Source organism: Theropithecus gelada, chromosome 1, assembly GCF_003255815.1.
Source record: "Theropithecus gelada isolate Dixy chromosome 1, Tgel_1.0, whole genome shotgun sequence".
Lineage (NCBI taxonomy): Eukaryota > Metazoa > Chordata > Mammalia > Primates > Cercopithecidae > Theropithecus > Theropithecus gelada.
In genome coordinates this window covers 68706870-68727930 of record NC_037668.1, presented here as the reverse complement: position 1 = coordinate 68727930, position 21061 = coordinate 68706870, and the positions used below count along the sequence as shown (strand labels likewise).

Below are 21061 nucleotides of genomic sequence, written 5' to 3'. Positions count from 1 at the left end.
GTGGTAGACACCCAATAAATACCTGCTGGTGAGACAATTAAGGATACTCCTAAATTTGGGGTCTGAGCCACCAGAAAATCACCAAACCGTGTTGAACAGGGCATTTCACAGGACCGGTGTTCCATAGAACACACGTCAGTTATCTCCTAAAACTTGAGACCCCTGGCCATATCCACAGAGCAGATACGGATGAGAACTTTGGAACCCCCAGCCCCTCCGCTCACCAGCCAGGTGACATCTCCTGGGCCATCACAACTGCTCTGAGACCTGGTTTTCCCACTTAGCAAAGAGCACACAACCCCTGCCTCAGCTGCCATTCATGCTGGTTCTAGGGACCAGTGTGATCACGGACACCTATACTGTGGCAGGTTCCCAGACTCCTGCTGCTCACCCCCCAAGCTGCCCCAAGGTCACCAAGGCTGCTTGAAAACTATACAAATGTGTTACTCAAGAAGGTGGAGGACTGGCGTTTCTGAGCACCTTCCACAGTCCCGGTACCATTGCTAAACACTAGTCCAGGCACCACAATCCTTAGAAATGTTTTTGGGGGGAAAACAGCAGATTACTACAAAGGAAGGGTGAAGTCAGGCTTCAGCCCAGCTGCTCCGGACTGCTAAGAACCTGCCCAGACCCCCTGGACTGAAGGAAGTTACTGAAGGGAAGTTACGCATAGCTGTGCCTATTGTTAGGTCACATTAAGAAAGGAATGAGCCGGGAGCGGTGGCTCAAGCCTGTAATCCCAGCACTTTGGGAGGCCGAGACGGGTGGATCACAAGGTCAGGCGATCGAGACCATCCTGGCTAACACGATGAAACCCCGTCTCTACTAAAAGATACAAAAAAAAAACTAGCTGGGCGTGGTGGCGGGCGCCTGTAGTCCCAGCTACTCCGGAGGCTGAGGCAGGAGAATGGCGTGAACCCGGGAGGCGGAGCTTGCAGTGAGCCGAGATCGGGCCACTGCAATCCAGCCTGGGCGACAGAGCGAGACTCCATCTCAAAAAAAAAAAAAAAAAGAAAGGAATGAGGAATGTGACCAGCTTTCCTCCCCACCAGGGAGAAGCCTCCGGGGACGGGTCAGTAAACACTGGGCATAGGCTGCCCTCCTGTAAATCCAGCTTCAGCCCTATCCTGTCTGCCACAGGCAGGCTGGCAGGGCTGCTTGGGCTTTGCAAGCCCTGGAGAGTCATTTGGGATCTCTTTTCTCAGAAACCTTACATCTGTGGCCAGCACTTGACAACTGATCAAAGTGATCTTAAACGTAGGGGCAGGAACATAATTACTGGGAGGCTTTTTCACGCCACCCGCACACCCAACCATTGTGGGGAGCCATGACGTCACCAATCGGCATGTTAGACCCTCAGTTTGGGGAATGTTTTTTTAAAAAAAAGGGCCAGATGCGGTGGCTCACACCTGTAATCCCAGCACTTTGGGAGGCCGAGACAAGCAGATCACGACAGGAGTTCGAGACCAGCCTGGCCAACATAGTGAAACCCCATCTCTACTAAAAATACAAAAAAATTAGACGGGCATAGTGGCAGGCAACTGTAATCCCAGTTACTTGGGAGGCTGAGGCAAGTAGAATCACTTGAACCTGGGAGGTGGAGCTTGCAGTGAGCCGAGATCACGCCACTGAACTCCAGCCCAGGCAACAGTGCGAGACTCCATCTCAAAAAAAAAAAAAAAAAGGCTACTGACCAGGTGCGGTGGCTCATGTCTGTAATCCCTGCACTGTGTGAGGATCGCCCTGAGGCCAGGAGTTCAAGACCAGCCTGGCCAACACAGCGAGACCCTGTCTCTCTCTCTATATATAAAAAATTTAATTATATATAGGGCATGGTGACGTGAACCTGTAGTCCCAGCTACTTGGGAGGCTGAGGCGGGAGGATCTTAAGAGCCCAGGAGGTCTGCAGCAAGCCGTGCTTGTGCCACTGCACTCCAGCCTGGGCAACAGAGTGAGACCCTGACTCAAAAAATAAATAAAATTTAAAATGAAGAGTATCTCCTGGTACCACCAGGTGGGAGAAGAGGTTAGAATTATGCTCGATCAGCCTCATTCAAAGTACCATAACAAGCAGTTCTGCTGGTGAAGACAGTCTGGCCCGCGGCTCACTGGCTGTGTATATGGGGTACCCACATCCAGTGCCTGGCAGAGGAGACGACCACCTTCCTAAACCATGCTTATCCCTCCCCTTTCTCAGTCATGAAGCAGTATAAACAGCACCCATGCACCTTTTCATCTCGCTCTACATGCTGAGAACCCGTATTTGAAGCTTTATGAAAAATTCTGGTTCCTATTAAAAAGCAAGCCTCATTTCTTAGTTTTTAAACAAATTCTCAGGTCGTCTGCTGACTCAAGGCTGCTCACCTGCAGGAGCACCCGGCACTGACAATTCAGGTGACCGCACACAGGCACACCAGCACCGTGCTCAGACGCTTCCCATCTGGCCAATGACATAAACAGAATGAGAAGCAAAGCACGTCTCTTGTTCTGCATTATTTATTTATTTCTTAAGTTAGAGTACACATTGAGTCTGGCCAGAATATAGGAGCACATAGCTGTGCCTATCGTTAGGTCACATGAAGAAAATAACTTCATATTGCCCTTTCAACTGCAGTAACACCATCCTGGAAGAAAAACGTACCCTCCAGTCAAAGCTGTCTATATATGAGAGGGTTTTAGAGGAAGTTTCCCCAAAAGACTCTGTTCTGTAAGCGACCCCTTGATGCAAGGAGTGTTTCCCAGCCCTAGCAACAGGAAGCGCAGCCACAGGCATGGGGATTTTAAAATCACGCTTCAGAGACAGACATCTTGGTGTTTCATGTGACACCAAACTGACCGTCCCTTTGGATGACGAGGACCAGCCACAGTTGGCACTGAGAATCCCCCCAACTCAGGGCAGTATAGAGATTTTGTCTCTGGTTTCATGGCTTAGTGGCAAGCAACACCCTGAGGTTCCCAGCACCAAGTGTTTAAATCCTAGCTAAAATCCTCTCTCCATGCTCAGTAAGTCCATGTGGCACACTTTATAACGGTCTAGGCATCCAGGGGAAAGCGACAGGCAACGCGCTAGCATCTGCAATGACGCGAGGTAGTTGAGAAACCAGGTGACCGATGGAGCACTCTGCAGCCCCACCCACCATCAGTTCCCATCCCGATGTCTGCCGCAACTCAAGAACTGCAAGGAGAGTGTCACGTGACAGGCAGACACCACGGAGGAGCCAGTACACATGATGGGACATGCAAGTGACAAGTTTCCCAAATACCTTTCCGCATAATAAAATAATCTTAATAAAAACATAATTTAAAGAAAGTGTCCAAAGCCGAGTGTAAAGTCAGAGCTGTAAACTCTACCCAAGTCTGAAGGGTCTCCTGAAGAATCATCCCTGTTTAAAAGAAAAAAAAAAAAAAAAAAGTGGGAATTATATGATGTACATTAAAGTAGAAAAGTTAGAATTTCTAGTCAGCTGCCATGGGAAACGAAGCCTGTTTTTCATGGCAGAGCAGTAGAAGGAGCCTAATAGGAATAATTAGACACTACATTTATAATTCCTACAGAATCACATTTTCAAGACCTCACACATCGACTTCTACAACCACCCAATGCAAGCATTTTTTCTCCACAGCACCTCATCACAGTGTCACTACTGGGCAATTCTCCACTTGCGAGGCAGTCAGAATTCCATGTAACGGACCAAATATCTGCCTCCTTTACTGGTAACAATTCTTGTTATACCAGCTCCTTAGACTGTGAAACAGCCTATAGCAAACCCCCTGGTCAGAGGGTTCATGAGTCCATCTGTGTTCAATGCTTACCTAGCACACAGACTCTCCTGTCACTAACTTCTCATGCTACCCACCACCTATTTAGGCTATCCCAGGACAGGGGTCAACCAACCAAGGCAGGAGGGAAACAGCTGTGATCAGCAGATCAGACCGGCACGGACCCAGCACCAGAGACCCACTGGTGATGAACACACTGTGTGCAGGATTCAGGGAGGTCCCCCTGCCCAGGCCTTAGGGCAGGAGCGGTGGGGCCACACCCATACCCCTGGTTCTCCTTCCAGACCCCAGATTCCCAACTGACACTTCCTCATTTGATACCTCACCAGCAGAACGCGTACTTCTGCCAACACGGTCCACACAGTTATCCTAGAGGACATTTACGTTTCGTGACGGTGCCCACAGTTACTGCACTTTATGAACCTACAAGTCTTGTCACTTAATAGGCAAACATTTGACGTCTGTTTGGCAATTGTTCCAACTTTGAAGGAATTCCAGAATAAGCAGCAATCAACAAAAAACTGTTCTCTAAGCAGTGTCAGTTTTAAAGTACTTCCTGATGAAAACCTGAGGCTCTGCAGAAATTACAAGTGCCACACTGTCATATCTGTCTCTTCCTTCAAAATCTCCAAATTTTTAGCTACGTCAAACAATAGGGCCTAAGAATTCAGACCCTCCCCACCCCCGGCCCCAGAACTGGTCAGACTGGCACCAGAATGTAGTAATCAGGATTGAGACAACTGCCCAGTGACCGTGCTCCCCAAGCTGTCATCCCCAGGGCAGGACTGGGAGTGCACGGCAATGTGAAGGAAGGACTGCCCATTTGATACCCGCACTGACCTCACTCCTTTCTTTCTTTTCTCTCTCAACCTATGGATTATATTCAAGACCTCACCACTATCATTCCTGACAGGTAAAAATTTTCAGCCCTAAACTTCCACGATATTCTTGCAATCACAATGTGCCATCACCATTTTTTTAAAAAAACTAAAACTTTAAAATAGCACTTACACTACAAGATCAGTCATGATTTATTGATGGAAACTTCAGTTCGGTGATTTCAGAGTCAGGGGAGCTGCTTCCACTTCTGTCACTGTAGGTGTCCCTGTAGAATTCAGATGGTTTATGCATCATCTCCCACCAAAAACTCACTTTACGTCCCTGTTTTTACAGCCACAGTTCCTACAGGGACACTTGTCTGCACATGGCAGGAATTAGAAAGACTGTTTGCTACATATTTAGTATGAAACTACAAAAGGATTTCCTTCTTCTAGCTACAAAAGATATACATTCAGTCACACACCCTACCACCAACTCTGAGTACTGGTTCTGGATAAAGGTGGCAATGGGACATAAACCTCCCCGGGTTGTGGCTTACTTCCCGGGAAAAACTAGTTCCCCTTAACATGGACCAGAGGGTCCTACGCCAAGTGTGATCTGGTCAGTACCACCAGAGCTCAGATGCTGCAGAAAGGGGACCTGACCAACACGCCAGGGAAGCACCGTGAGAAAGTTCCGGAAAAGGAGAGGAAACTTTCACCCCAGGCGCCTGTGGCTTTTTTTTTTATGACTGACTGTGACATTTTGCTGTAATGAATCAGCGACCACCTAGAGGACAAGAGAAGACGAATGGATTACTGAAGCAAAGAGTGCACCTACCTGGGTGAGAGCCTGCAGCCTTTCTGGAGGTAATGCGAGAGCCGCCCCACAGAGGCCAGGAGGAGGCCAAAGTATGGTGGGGAGGGCTTGATAGGTCTGGACAGGAACTCAGGGTGGTACTGAACACCAACAAAAAAGGGATGATCTGAAACAGACTCAAAAGAAACAGCTTCACTGTGAAGGTTATGCACAAAGTGCAAAAGAACAAAATCTGCTTAAATGTTTCCTGTTTCCATAGGCCCTAAAATAATCTGAAAATGACTTTCTCATTTCAATCTAGGTAAAGGTAACCTCAAAGCATAAGTGATCTGACACCCTTTCTCCAGCACTGCTTGTGCTGTCCCCTCCTGGCTGAAGGCCTCCTGTCCAGAGTCCCATCCCAGACCCTGGCTCCCGGGACTTCTGTAGACTGAGGTCTTGCGGTTCAGGAGAGGGCTAAAGCGGCTTTAGTACCAACTCCAAGCATTTTGGAGAAGGAGAAACTGCGGCCAGAAGTTAAATGGTTCCCTGAGTAAGGCCATGTACCAGAAAGAACTTTCCAGGGTCCAGACCCCATGTTTATCAAGACCCCTTCCCTCATGAGACAGTGCTGCTTCCTAATTCTGTTAGGTCAGGATCAACAAGATAACATTTTTGTATTTTCCCATATGCCAAGAAAACTTTACTAAGTTTTCCATTAAATAAAACTGCCCAAATAATCACCTTCTAACTCCACAATTTCCATTCTCTCTCCTTCGACATCTTGGCCAACAAACTTCAAGCCTTGTTCTTCCAAACACTTTTTCCAGACTGGATTCACCTGTTGAGGCATGAACAATAATTCTGCTGGTCTCTCAGCTCACGGTCTTTCCAGAGTACCAGGAGCAAGCTGGAATCCTCACCTCAAATCGGTGCCGGTGCCTCTCTTCCAGGTAGTCTGCGTCTCCATAGAGTTTCCCTGGCAAAACAAACGGGCTGCATGTAGAGAACTTTATCTCACAGGATGATGCGTTCACAAAGACATCCTCCTTCCCACTTTACTTTTCAGCATCTACACAGCCAAGTCTTTTGAGGGCTATTTCTATGAATCTGCTAAGGTCACCTGCTCTTAACAGCACAGTTTACACTAATTCTTGGGCTTCTGACTCTTTCTGACAACACTAAAGAAAGCCATAACAGAAACAAGACTCTCACCACCACCTTCAAGCACGTGAGTGCAAAGCATGGGCACTCTGCTGCTAGAAAACTGCCTTGGAAAGCAAATCAGGATGCATGAAACGGCATTATTAGAACAGAATCTACTTAGGCTGAATCATATGAAATTGCCATTTTTGTGTGACAAAAATTGCCAAACATCAGCAATTTATATGGCTGGTCTTAATAGGAAAGTAACCAATAAGGATGAATGTAACCTCACTGCCTCACTGTGTTGAGGCGCCCATGCCTAGGAGTCTGACTGCACTGCCAGTGGCGTTTCTAAGACCCACACTGCTTCTATGGCTATTACAGTGCATCCTAAAAGGGTATGAATAAGAGAGGAAAGAAAGAACTTCAAAAGCAAGAACGAAACAAAAAAAAGCCAGCCTGCTCCTCGAAGCCACGGCACCACCCTAAGACAAGTCCTGGGCGCGCAGAGCCAAAGGCTGGGCCAGCGCGAGGCAGCTCTTACTCATGACTGAGTTCTTGGTCTGGAACAGGGTTCTCCTCTTGCCCAGCCTCATGGTTCCGCCCATCTGCCCTGGGTTGTGTTCTGGCATGTCTACGACCTGGAGATGTTCAGAAAACAGACACCAACTACAGAACTCTGCTTCCGCTAGAGAGAAACCTCCCTGGCTGAGTGGGTGGCAAAGGCTCTAATTCTCCAGGCTTTCCTTATGAGACGTTTTGTCACAGGAGAAAATGCCTCCCAGTTGGCATTTGTAACCTCGGTTGGGTGGAGGCTCTGTCCTTCAGCCTGTCCTCCTGATCTGCAGACAGGACCACAGCAGCCCCTCCTCGGGCTAGTCCCGCCCCAGCACTGTGGACGGTAAACATCACATCCTCAGAAAGACTGATACAGTAGCACAGACACAGACTGGATGTGTCATAACATGTCTGTCATCATCCCAGCTAGCCCGATGACTGCTCAAAGGCAAGTGATGCAGAGTTAGCACCCTGCAGCTTAGCAAGCATCTGAGGACCGGGTGGGCCATACACTGATGGCCCAGTCCACCTCTCAGCCCAGCGTTCCCAGGCACCTTCTGACCTCCAGGCTCTCTGTGCCCTGCTCTTCCCGACCCCAAAGCCCCATGCTGCAAAATATCTGCTGGTCCACTCCTGAGGCCTTAGTATCTGCAAAGTTCAATTTCAGGTCAACAAACACACAGTGATGCTATCTAAGTGCCATGAGATCAAGAACCTTGTCCATCTCATTTAGCACAGTGTCCATTTAGCACAGTGTCCTCGGTGACAAGGGCAGTCCCAGCACATAGTACGCATCCACGTTTGCTGAATGCTGAAAAACGTAAATAAGTGCCCTTTCCTTTACATCCCTGTCACCCTGGTCTGAGAATTCAAAGGTGAATAAAGGCATCATCCCTCCTCCATGTGCGTAACAGTACAGCGGGCTGAGAATGCCATAGGCCTTCGGCATGAAATCCAACGCAAGGTACGCCAGCCCGGAAGAGCTTTGGATACGGTTAAGCCAACCAGTGCTCCATCCCTGCAGTTCTCCCAGGACTGTGGCTGGGGATCCCATGAATTAATATGTAATAGACAGATGAAAGCAGTGAGAGCAGCAGTTAGCACACAGTAAGCACACATGCAGGCTCTCATATTAGTATCTACACCGTGTTCTAGGAGTTGAGGGGAGGAGGGATGGAGAATAATTTTAATCAGGACTCCCCTCCAGTTTCCCGGGCTGGTATCTGTCTTAAAAACTTGCTGTGGTCAGTTGGAAAGATTAGGGAGGAATTACGTAATGAAAACGAAAACTTTTTCCTATCTCAGGGTTCTTTGGGATGGACTCAAGCGGTCTCACATCCTGTCTCTAATCATCAATCACGTTCATAAATGCCCCCTCCACACCCTTCTAAGCCCTGTGGAGGTTCAAACACTTGACTCACCACGGGATGACTGGTCGTAGGGTCAAACTCTGTAGAATTGGCATCTGAAATACCAAAATACTTATGAAAACAGTTACAAACAAAAGTGATTACTAGTTTCATTGCTAAGCTCTAAACACAACTTCCCTCCTCAGTTTAAGATCATTGATTATAATAAATACTGAAGAAAGCATCCCCCTGACCTCATCCCCATACGAGATCTCACTGTTGTCCAGGCTGGAGGGCAGTGGTGCCATCAGAGCTCACTGCAGCCTTGAACTCCCAGGTTCATGCAATCCGCCGGCCTCAGCCTCCCAAGAAGGTCAAACTACAGGGGCACACTACCACATCCAGCTAATGTTTTTTCGTGTTTTGGAGAGACAAAGGCTATATTGCCCAGGCTAGTCTCAAACAGCTGGGCTCAAGCAATCCTCCTGTGTTGGCCTCCCAAAGTACTGGGATTGCAGGTGCAAGCCACCAGACCGGCAATAAATAGCATTTTTAATACATAAAATGCTCAGCCCACACACAGTTGATTTTTTTTCCATTAAGTATAACTCTTTCTGGAAAGTCAATCAGTACAAAATGGGGAAATTAAAAGTAATGGCATAACCTAGTAATTTTTAATTAGATATTGCATCTTTATGTCAGTTTTTTTTTTTTTTTTTTTTTTTTTGAGACAGAATTTCACACTTGTTCCCCAGGCTGGAGTGCAATGGTGTGATCTCAGCTTACTGAAACCTCTGCCTCCCGGGTTCAAGCAATTCTCTTGTCTCGGCGTCCCGAGTAGCTGGGATTACAGGCATGCGCCACCATGCTCAGTTAATTTTGTATTTTTAATAGAGACGGGGTTTCTCCGTGTTGGTCAGGCTGGTCTCGAACTCCCGACCTCAGGTGATCTGCCTGCCTTGGCCTCCCAAAGTGCTGGGATTACAGGCATGAGCCACCGCACCCGGCCTGTGACAGTTCTCATATTGTTTGCTTGTGTTTTAAGACAGAGTCTCGTTATGTCACCCAGGATGGAGTACAGTGGCACAATCTTGGCTCACTGCAACCTACACCTCCGGAATTCAAGTGATTCTCATGTCTTGGCCTCCCAAGTAGCTGGGACTACAGGTGCACACCACCACACCTGGTTTATTTTTGTATTTTTAGTAGAGATGGGGTTTCTCCATGTTGGCCAGGCTGGTCTCGAACACCTGGCCTCAAGTGATCAACTCATCTCAGCCTCCCAAAGTGCTGGGATTACAGGCCTGAGCCACTATGCCTGGCCAAGTTTTTATATTGTCTTAATGTTTCAGACTCTGTCTCTCCAAGATGAACAAGTACTATTTCTTCTAATACTTCATCTTTAGCAGCTAATACAATGCCCAACTCAACTGTTTCACTCAATAGCTCAGTCAGAAATTACCTGATTTCAACTCAACCTTTCTGTTCTTCATTGAACTTACCATCTAACCAAAGCAAAACCACTAAAGACCAAAAGGCAAAGGACCAAGTTCCTTTTACTATGTGAATGCTGGGCACTGTTCTCCTGGCCAGGGTCCAGTCTCAACTGAAGTGTAAGCTCATCACCAAGGCACCTACCCATTTGGGAACCTAAGTGAGAGGCAGAGGTCTGCGGCTGTGAAGGATCCAGGGAGCCCAGAAAGGCAGCTCTGGGGTGGCGGGTGGTAAGACAGTGCCTCCTAGGACTCAGAAGCCAGCACTCAAGGGCATGCCATCTACCAAACTGGGCCACACCCCCAGGTCACTGTGAAGCAGCCTCTCAGGGAAAGGGTGAATGAAACCCAGCCCTAAACCATATGCTGGCCACCAGAGTCACTTGTACTTTATAAAGTCAAACTGCTTTTACATTCCTTCAGGTTACTTTGTTTATTTTCCACAGAATTTACAAGGTCTTTCTGAAAATCTAGTATTTGTCGGGTGGGTTACAGAGAATAAATGGGCTGTGATGGACTAGTCCATGGGTGGCCCCAATGCAGCATGCTCAGTCTTCACACTCATGTGTGTTCCCCTGCCCCCTGAGTCGGGGCTTGGCCACATGACTTGTTTTGGCCAATGTGGTATCAGCAGGCCTGGTAAGTGCCTGCACAGTAGGCCTGTCATTTTGGAAGCCAGCTGCCCGCCCTGTGTGAGGAAGCTTGGGCTGGATTAATGAATGATGAGCCACTAGGTGGAGAGAGCATCCTGATGTCCCTGCTGGGCTGAGCTCACAGCTGAAAGGAAGGCAGGAGTGTGCGGTCTCAGATACTACACCACGTGCAGCCAAAGCCCATGCACTGAGCCAAACCATAGAATACTGAGTTGAGAAGTCACTGCTGTTGGGAGCCACTGAGTTTTAGGGAGGTCTGTCACGTAGTAATACACATCTAGGCAAAGAGCTGATATTATCTGAGCATTTCCCTATTTTCCAGGCACTGCTAGAGACTATTTACATACATTATCTCCCTTAATCATGTGATGTGCGTACCATTATTACTCCCATTTTACAGAAAAAACAGAGACCCATAAAGGCTAAGTAATTTGCTTAAAATCATCCATAAGTGATAAGGTTGGAATCTGAGCCCAGGTTCAATACCTCCAGAGCCCAAGTTCTCATAATAACTGCCCAAGCCTCACTTAGGACGACGACTTCTCACCAGGCACCAGCTTCAGGATGGTGGCCACTGTGATCAAAGTGACAGAATATCAAGAACATGAAGAGGGGCAGAAGGCAAAGTAGGGAGTCTGGCTGTGCTCCCTCCTTCCTGCGTGGAGGGGCCATGCTGTTCCTCAAGAGGCAAAGCAGCTCCCTTACAGCACACCATGAGGTGCTGGGAACCCAGGCCTGCCCTTCTCCAAAGTTCCTCATCACCCAGGCAGCAACAGGCCTCATATCCTCCAGAAATACACAAGTGGGAATTGAATGAGTGTCTTGATGCACACTTACCTCGCCATCCCAGCACGTTTCTTGAGAATTCAACTACTGCCAACTGCATTCCTAAGCACACACCTTCCAGTCGGGGGGAAAACAAACAAAGCTCCATTGAAAAGGCAGCTCCTACTTTTCCCAGCAGTCTCTGCAATGGCCTTTGTGTCCATTATTCGGAGAAGTATAATCGCAAACTCGTAACTTCGTGCTATGAACAAGTACCCTCTGCTGCTACATTTTACTTGTATTAGATTTCAAAAACTGCATGTAAAGTAGATAAAAATTCTAGATTTGCAAAGTCATCTGATTTTAGAAGTAAGTGATATTCTATTCAGTACTTTTTTTTTTTCCCAGACAGGGTCTTGCTGTTGCCCAGTCTGGAGTGCAGTGGAGCGATCCTGGCTCACTACAGCCTCGAATTTCTGAGATCCAGCAATCCTCCTGCCTCAGCCTCCACAAGGGTTGGGTTTACAGGTGTGAACCACCGTGCCTAGCCTCAGTACTTTAAAATTCAAGTTTTCTTACCCTCTCTAAGTTTTTATTTACAGTTGTTCAAGTTGAAAATTACTAAAATGTACTGCACCAGGAGGCATCCAAAATCATTTTGTCCAATTACAGTCAGCTGTTGTGCCAAGTGAGCGGATGTAAAACTCAACATCACGTGTGCTGCAAACAGCTGGGTTCATTAAATGGACAGGAATTCACAATTCATTCTCTCAAAATTCCACAACATCTACATGTAAGCTCGTAAGCATAAATAAGCTTTCCATTTTAAAAGACTGAATTTGTCTCCAAAGAGAAACATGAAGCCTTCTGCTTGGGCTCCTATCCACAAAGACAGCACATTTCAGTAACCCCCCACTTTGTTCATCGGCTCCCATGTGGCACCGTTCCCCACTCTTTCCTACTCTAAGTGAAGACTGCACTGCAGAGCTCCTTACCCAAAAAAGGCTTTTTCTGATTTCGAGCCCAGGCAATTGCTTGGATTTTTCCTTCGGTTCCTCGAACACCAAATCCTCCTGGAACCAGCACTCCACTGCACAAAAGAACAAACCACAAAGGCAACTCCCCTTTTCTACCAGCACAGCTTGCAATAACCACCTAGGGGGCCATTACCAAGACACTGAAGCCATGAATTAACCCCATACATTGTGCTATTAGGACAATGAATTGTATGTAAATACTATGCACTTAGAAACTGCATACAAAACTATGGACTTTTCTTGTAACATAAGAACATGCTTATTGCAAGGGAAAAAGATAGTACACATAACTGCAATACTGCCCCTGCACTATCTTTGGTACTCAGTTGTCCACAATTATTTTTTCTTGAGACAGGGTCTCACACTGTTACCCAGGCTGGAGTGCAGTGGTGTATCACAGCTCACTGCAGCTTCAATCTCCCAAGGAGCTGGGACCACAGGCATGTGCCAACACACCCAGCTGGTTTTGTTGTTTTTGTTGTAGAAACAGGGTCTCCCTATGTTGTCTGGGCTGGTCTTAAACTCTTGGGCTTGAGCAATCCTCCCGCCTCGGCCTCCCAAAGTTTTGGGATTACAGGCATAAGCCACTGCACCCAGCCCATAATTTTAAATACATATATTAATATAAACAATTTATTTTACCTCTTGGCTTAAAATGCTCCCCTAAGAAGGGGGCCTTTCTTCATCAGCTCTGTGTGCCATACTGACCAAGACACTCAGAAGAAGGTGTACACCTCCGTAATATTCAACTGTTCTGGTGAACCAGAAACTCTTGCTATTGTTTTTACTATTATAAATAACAGCTGCCAAAACAATTTATGAGATTCTACTGATGGGTACTCATCAAATGTTTTGGATGAAAAATCGTTAAATAAGCCTCATCAATAGATGCATATGGCAAACAGTATCAAAATCAAAACAGCTTTTCAGATCCAATGATATTGACACACTGCATTTTTAAAGGATTAAATCAGACAGCAGGTAGTCTTTCCAATAATTAAAAAATATTTTAACAAGTCAATTACCTACTATTAGCACATGAAAACAGAGGACTTTGTCATTAAAACAAACGAAAAGAACCCCGGAAACCCAGGGCAGTGAACTCTACTCACTGAGCACTACAGAGCTTCTGCCAAGCTTCGTGGTAGCGCACGGGGTCTTCCTGCGAGGTGATGGGCTCCAAGTCCATAGAATCTATGTACTGGACAGTGTTCAGACAGGGGAGAAAAGCAGGCTCGTGACTCGAAGCTGTGCTTTCTTAATTTTTAAATAATATTATCATTTTATCAAAGTTCTGTCTTCCTTAATTCTGGCTTTAAAGTGATCACCTTAATACATTTAATAACTTGAAATTTTTTTAAATATGAGATTTTAAAATACAACAGTTTCCTTCAAAATCATTAAATTCCCAAATCTCTCTCTCTCCGCACTCTACTCTGTTCAGGATCTGGCCTCTGCAGCAGACTCTAGAGGGCTTTCTGTTCAATGACACTCTCCTCAGCCTATCTTCCGCCCAGCTTTTGTGGGTTTTTTCTTTTTCTTTCTACCATATTGAAGCATAATTCACATACAATAAAATACAAGCATTTTAAGTGCATACTTTGAAGAGTTTTGTCAAACATACACATGAAGGTGTGACCACCACCGCAACCAAGACACAGAATGAGCTGGGCGTGGTGGCTCACACCTATAATCCCAGCACTTTGGAAGGCCGAGGCGGGTGGATCATTGAGGTCAGGAGTTTGAGACTAGCCTGGCAAACATGGTGAAACCCCATCTGTACTAAAAATACAAAAAAAAAAAAATAGCTGGGTGTGGTGGCGCGCACCTGTAGTCCCAGCTACCCAGGAGGCTGAGGCAGGAGAACTGCTTGAACCCGGAAGGCGGAGGTTGCAGTGAACTGGGATCATGCCACTGCACTCCAGCCTGGGTGACAGAGCGAGACTCCGTCTCAAACAAAAACAAAACAAAACATAAGTTACCATCTTCCCAGAATGTCTCCCCTCTACCACCTGCCCCAAACAACCTCAGATCTAATTTCTATCATCACAGATTCATTTTGCCTCTTACAGAACCTCATATAAATGGAGCCAAATAGTATATAACCTTCTGTGTCTGGCTTCTTTTGCTTAGTGTTTTTGAAGTACATCCATGTTGCTGTGTTTATCAGTAGTTTGTTCCTTTTCTTTTTTAACTTTTTTTTTTTTTTTGGCAGAGATGGAAGTCTCGCTATGTTGACCAGGCTGCTCTCAAACTACAGGCCTTAGGCGATCCTCCCACAGCAGAGCCTCCCAAAGTGTTGGGATTATGGGCTTGAGCCACTGTGTTCAGCCTGGTTTGTTCCTTTTCATTGCTGAGTCGTTTTCTACTATATAAATAAACCATTACAAATTTATCCATTGGCAGGCTATAAATATTTGGGTTGTTTTGAGATTTCAGCTATTATGAATAATTTGTCCATCTGAATAAAAATCTTTTTTTGTGGACATATTTTCAAGTCTCTCAAGTGAGTATCTGGGAATGGACTTATTGGATCACATGTCTACCTTGATAAGAAACTTGTTTTCTAGTGTGGTGGTGCCATTTTACACTCCCGGCAGCAAGGTAAGAGCTCCACAGCCTCTCTAACACTCAGCCGCTCTAGTGGGTATGTGTCACGATCTCATCGTGACTTCATGTGCATGGATTTCCCTGACAACTAGAGGTGTTGAGCACCTTTTCGTGTATATCACCTACACCTTTTTTTGGAAGTGTCTGTTCAAATCTTGTGCCCACTTTTTAAATTAGGGTGTTCACTACTTTTTTACACTCTCTCCTACCTAAACCCTGCAGTTAGTTCCCTGAACCTCAGGGTAAGACCCAGATTTGGCCCAGTTCATGGAACTGTGGGCAGGCCCTCACACCAGCCTGTCTCCAGACAGCCTCCAATTCACAATTTCCATCCACAGTGTTTCCAACGGCTCCACATCTCCAAGCCCTTGGACGTGCTCTATCTATTCTAACAGGAATGCCCCTTCCAAGCCTTCTCCATCCTACCCAACCCGACCTGGTGTCCCTCCATAAGGAAGTCTGCCTTCCTCATGTGTCTGCCACGGCAGATTCAGCCTCTCCTATGTGCTCCTTCCTACCTAAGAGACTCAATATTCCTTAAAGGCAGAGACTGTTGCCTTTTCATCCATCTCTCATCCTCTGCCACCTAACAAACACATGGCAGCCACAGACTAACTCCAAGTGAATAAAATAAATGAATGATGGAAAGAACTAGCAAATAAGAAGTCAGGCCTGTATAATGGGATTTAAATTCTTAAAACATGTACAACAGGTCATTCTGCAGGAACCTGTCCAGCAGCACAAAGCAAACTAAATTCTCACGCTGAGAAACACCTGGGAAGTAGAAAGCAAACCCTAATGTGGGGACAGCTACATGGGGCCCGGTTTACAACCTCAGCACTGAGCCCCAACTTTACCTCTGACCTTCATCTCCTCCTGAAAAGCTCCAGCTGATGGGCTGGCAAGAAAAGGAAGAAAGAGGACAGGCAGAAGGGAGGGTTTTCAAGGACAGGTGACATAGCACTTACCATATGCCAGGCATAAATCTCAGCACTTTGTATTCATGAACTTCTTACAACAACCCTAGGAGGAAGGCACCATCACCATCCCTTTTTAAAGATGTGGAAACTGAGGCACAAAGAGGGTTAAGTAAGTTGTCTAGGTCTCACTGCTTGTAGATGACAAAGCTAGAATCTAGTCCTGGTCACCTGGCTCAGGCATCCATGCTTTTTTTTTTTTTTTTTTTTTTTTTGAGATGGAATCTCACTCTGTCACCCAGTCTGGAGTGCAGTGGTGCAATCTCGGCTCACTGCAACCTCCACCTCCCGGATTCAAGCAATCCTCCTGCCTCAGTCTCCTGAGTAGCTAGGAATACAGGCACACGCCACCACGCCTGGCTGTTTTATATTTTGAGTAGAGACGGGGTTTCACTGTGTTAGCCAGAACAGTCTCAATCTCCTCACCTCGTGATCTGCCCACCTCGGCCTCCCAAAGTGCTGGGATTACAGGCATGAGCCAACGCGCCCAGCCACAGCATCCATGCTCTTAACCATGACACTCTACTGCCACCCATAGATAAGTAGAGCCATGCCCCACCATTCCACCAGCTCAGCTGCTGCCCGCCACGGCACAGACCAGAACACAGTAACTACCAATTACTGAGTGCCCGCCCTGCATCCCAGAGAAACCTCACAGCTCTATGAGGTCAATACTGTCATCCCCACTCTGCAATAAGTGAGGAGCACAGGTTAGGAAAGGCAGCCCACATGCCAACAAAGTCTCCGAGAGCCTCCAGCTGTCAACTGTGCAGCATGCCTGTCCACCAGCGGCCCCCATTTCCACAGAGCATTTTATTTGGTTACCTGATAGTCATAGCCAAGAACTCAAGTCTCTCTCACCCTCACCTCTAGCCATCTCTCCCCTTCATTAATTCCTGAAAATGCTCTACTGTCTTCTCGAAGCCAGGAAGCAACCACAAATCTTTTTAATCCCTAAAAAGTAATTCCGAGCTCCAAAAACAGAAAGCAGATATGACGCGGCACCTAGGAGACTACAGACTGCTTCCTGCTCATCTGTCGGCTGTACCTGTGCCACCCTCCTTACCTTGATTTCCAATTTGTGGTTGATGGCCAGTGCAGAATGCTCCAGAGCCTTAATGACAGAGGCATAGGAGTCTGAGAACTTCGTGTATTTGCCCACAAGGGCAATAGAGCAGGTCTCCAGCAAACGATCATATCTATCAAACAAACGTCAAGAAATACCCAGTTACTCAGAAGGTACACACTATCATGAGACCAAAATAGCTATTTTAAGAGAAAAAAAAAACATGTCTGGCCAGGAGTGAGCTCACGCCCATAATCCTATAATCCCAGCACTTTGAAAGGCTGAGGCAAGGGGATCTTGAGCCCAGGAGGTTACAGTGAGCTGACTGTACCACTGCACTACAGCCTGGACAACAGTGAGACCCTGCCTCAAAAACCCCCAAAAAAACACATCTGGGAAGAATATAACGGGAATGGCTATTATCTGAGTTCTGTGTACAGACCAGTAAAGAGGAAGTAATTTTCAGATCAATATGGCAGGCTTTGTAAAGAAAGATTTTTTTTTTTTTTTTTTTTTGGAAACTTATAAAGAGACAGTTTCAGTACCTCACACAAATTTGCCTACAAAAACTTTTTTTCATACCAAAGGCCAAAAAAATTAACAGACATAAACAGACAATTCACAAGAATTAATGGGATGAAAGCAAGTGTCAAACAAATTATGGGACATTCACAAAATAGAAAAGTCCCCACTCATTAAAAGTTTTCATTGTAGAATATAATAATAGAAAAAAATGCTTATAATGTTTTATGAAAAAAGATGATAAAACTGTGCGATTCTGGTAGCTACATGTAAGCAGACAAAGACTGAAGGGAAAATGTTGAAATGAAAAACGGTTCTCACAGAGCAATGGAATGAGTACACCCTCTCCAAATGCTTCTAGGCCGTCATATTGATCTTGCAACTAAGATAAGGCCTGCCCATTGCTCTAAGACACGAAGTGAAGATCTCTGAAGGGATGTGACAGCACCACCAAGCCTTAAAAGGATGTAGTGGAGTAGGCAGCAACACATCCCCTTCCTGATGTGATCCCTTTCTGGTGTGGGGTGAGACACACATTCCCTAACACAGCTCAGATCTCTGGGGTGGTACCCAGGAGTGCTCCAGCCACTGTCAGCCATTCATGTGGGCTTCGGGTATGCACATTCACCCGCTGCCACTGGGATGCCTGTTTGCACTGATCTTGGTAAGGGACAAGCGTGTTAAGACATAACCCAAACTCAGTGCCTGCAGGCCCAGCACCTGGCCTGGCCCTATCAGGATCTCCTCATCTGTGCCACAGCTACATGATAGTTAAGATCCTTTCTGAACATGTCTTACTACACAGGTCCTTCTAATGTGTGGATGGCAGAAGTGCAAAAGTGCTAGGGCTAGAGTCAGCTTCACCAGCCCTACAAAAAAGTAAAGGAGGCTAGAGCTCCCAGGTCCTCATTGCAGGCAAACCTGTCAGCCATCTCTTTCCATTTCATCAGCATTTTTCTTGGCTGCCTCTCAATAGGAAGGTCAAGTCTTCGAAGAAAATAATCTACAACCCCTTGCTCCTCTAACAACAAGGGGACTCGGTAGATGGATGAGACATCGTGGACGCAGATCACCTGTTTAGAAAAAAGCAAGTTATTAAATAAAAGCAAAAACTTACCAGGCTTATAGCCTCCTACTAGCTATGTGACCTTGTAAAAATATTATGTATTTGGTAAGAGAAAAAAGGACAATTTTCTAGATAAAGATAAATTACTAAAACAGATTCAAGAATAGAACAGAAAATTAGTGGCCAATCTATTATGAACATGGATGCAAAAGTCCTTTAAAAAAAATTCATGGCTGGGCAAGATGGCTTATGTTTGTAATCCTAGTACTTTGGGAGGCCACGGCAGGAGGACTGCTTGAGCTCAGGAGTTCGAGACCAGACTGGGCAATGTGATAAAACACTGTCTCTACAAAAAATACAAAATTTAGCCAGGCATGGTGGCATGTGCCTGTAGTCTCAGCTACCTGGGGGGGTAGCTGAGATGGGAGAATCGCTTGAGCCTGGGAGTTTGAAGTTGCAGTGAGTTGAGATTGTGCTACTGCACTTCAGCCTGAAAAAAACACCCAAAAATTAGCTGGGTGTGGTGGCATGTGCCCATGGCCCCAGATACTCGGGAGGCTGAGGTGGGAGGATCACTTGAGCCTGGGAGTTGGAGGTTGCAGTGAGCCAAGATCGCATCACTGTACTCCAGCCTGGGCAACAGAGCCAGAACCTGTCTAAAAATAAAAAATTCATGATCCAAACCACAAACGTAGTTTAAAAAAATCATGTCCATGAACCCATGAATAGTTTAACTAGGAACAGTGGTTCTCAAACTCAGCTGCATACTGGAATCATTCAGAGCTTATAAAAGGTCAAAAGCCCATGCTGCCCCGTAGACCAGTTGAATTAGGATCTCTCGGGGTAGGAGGCAGGCAACAGTACTTTTAAAGCTCCCGAAGCGATTCCAGTGTGCAGTCAAGTTTGAGAACTACTGCATTAGGAAATTTAACAGTGGAATTCACCACATAAATAGAAAATTGATTAAGGAAGAAAAAATTCCCTCAGTAGATGCAGACTTGATAAAAATTCAAAACCAAATTCATAATAAAAATGATTGGTAAATTAAGATTAGGGAAAATTCGGCAATATAAAAAACCCACAGTAAACATCACATGGTTTAATATTAATGCTTACTATTTAGAGTCCAGAACAAGGCCAGAATGGTCACTTTCAATACTTCTATTCAATGATGTACTGAAGATACTAGCAATTATCATCAGATAAGAAAAAAAAAAAATGAACCAGAAAACAAGAAGCGGTTGCCACTGAATAAGGCATACAATATCACTGCTTATCCATAAAAACCAAAAGAATTTACAGGTAAACAATCAGTACTAATAGAATTTTAGTAAGGTTGCTAGGCTATAGATGAATGGACAGAGGTCAGCAGGGTCTCCTATACATGGGCCATATCTAATCAGAAAATGTAATTTTTAAAAGTTCACGGTAGTAATGAAAATTATGAATAGCTATAAATAAATCTAAACAACTTTATAAAGATTAGTAAATCTATAATGTACCTTTATTTTTAAAAAGTATAGAATAGTATCCAAGGATAGTCTTTTCAACAAACAGGGCTGAGACAAATAGATATCCACATGTAAAAATCTCAACCCTTACCTCACACTACTCACAAAAGTTAAGCTAGAATGGATCCTGTAAGACCTAAAACTAACTTTTACAAGAAAATCTTCATGACCTTGGTTAAGCAAGGAGTTCTTAGATACGACAGTGAAAGCACAATCCATAAAAGAAAAAAAACAGACTGGACTTCACTGAAATTTAAAAGTGTCTGTGCTCTAAAAGACACTATTAAGAAAATGAAGGCCAGTTGTGGTGGCTCACACCTGTAATCCCAGCACTTTGGGAGGCCAAGGCAGGCAGATCACCTGAGGTCAGTTCGCAACCAGCCTTGTCAACTTGGCAAAACCCCATCTCTACTAAAAATACAAAACTTAGCCAGGCGTGGTGGCACACGCCTGTAGTCCCAGCTACCCGGGAGGCTGAGGCAGAAGAATCGCTTGAACACGGGAGGCAGAGGTTGCAGTGAGCAGAGATCATGCCACTGCACTCCAGTCTGGGCAACAGAGCAAGACTCCATCTCAAAAAAAAAAAAAAAAAAGGAAAGAAAATGAAAAGACAAGGCACAGTTACGGAGAAAGTATGTGCAAATCACATACCTGATAAAAGAGTTGTATTCAGACTATATCAAGTCAATTCAGTAAGATAAATATTCCGATTAAAAGAATAAGCAAGGCTGGGCATGGTGGCTCACGCCTGTAATCTCAACATTTTAGAAGGCTGAAGCAAGAACATGCCTGAGCCCAAAGAGTTCAAGACCAGCACGGGCAACATAGCAAGACCTCATCTCTACAAAAAATAAAATAGCTGAACATGGTGTCTTCCGCCTAGGGTATGAGCTACTCAGGAGGCTGAGGCA

At 45.7% G+C, this 21061-nt stretch overlaps 1 protein-coding gene across 2 annotated transcripts in view; it reads right to left on the bottom strand.

Annotated features, from left to right (window-relative positions):
* Positions 1-2478: 2478 nt before the first annotated feature.
* Positions 2479-21061, bottom strand: part of CTPS1 (CTP synthase 1) — a 32786-nt gene continuing 14203 nt past the window's right edge. The window contains exons 8-19 of one of the 2 annotated variants that reach the window (XM_025402436.1): positions 18495-18646; positions 17052-17184; positions 13511-13599; positions 12357-12451; positions 11434-11496; positions 8523-8566; positions 7088-7184; positions 6321-6376; positions 6142-6238; positions 5440-5584; positions 4792-4885; positions 2479-3383 (exon numbers count right to left, since the gene is read on the bottom strand). In XM_025402436.1, coding sequence (XP_025258221.1) covers positions 4801-4885; positions 5440-5584; positions 6142-6238; positions 6321-6376; positions 7088-7184; positions 8523-8566; positions 11434-11496; positions 12357-12451; positions 13511-13599; positions 17052-17184; positions 18495-18646 — 1056 coding nt within the window. In that variant the 3' untranslated portion in view covers positions 2479-3383; positions 4792-4800. The remainder of the gene's footprint in view (positions 3384-4791; positions 4886-5439; positions 5585-6141; positions 6239-6320; positions 6377-7087; positions 7185-8522; positions 8567-11433; positions 11497-12356; positions 12452-13510; positions 13600-17051; positions 17185-18494; positions 18647-21061) is intronic. The other variant, XM_025402441.1, reaches the window with a different exon arrangement.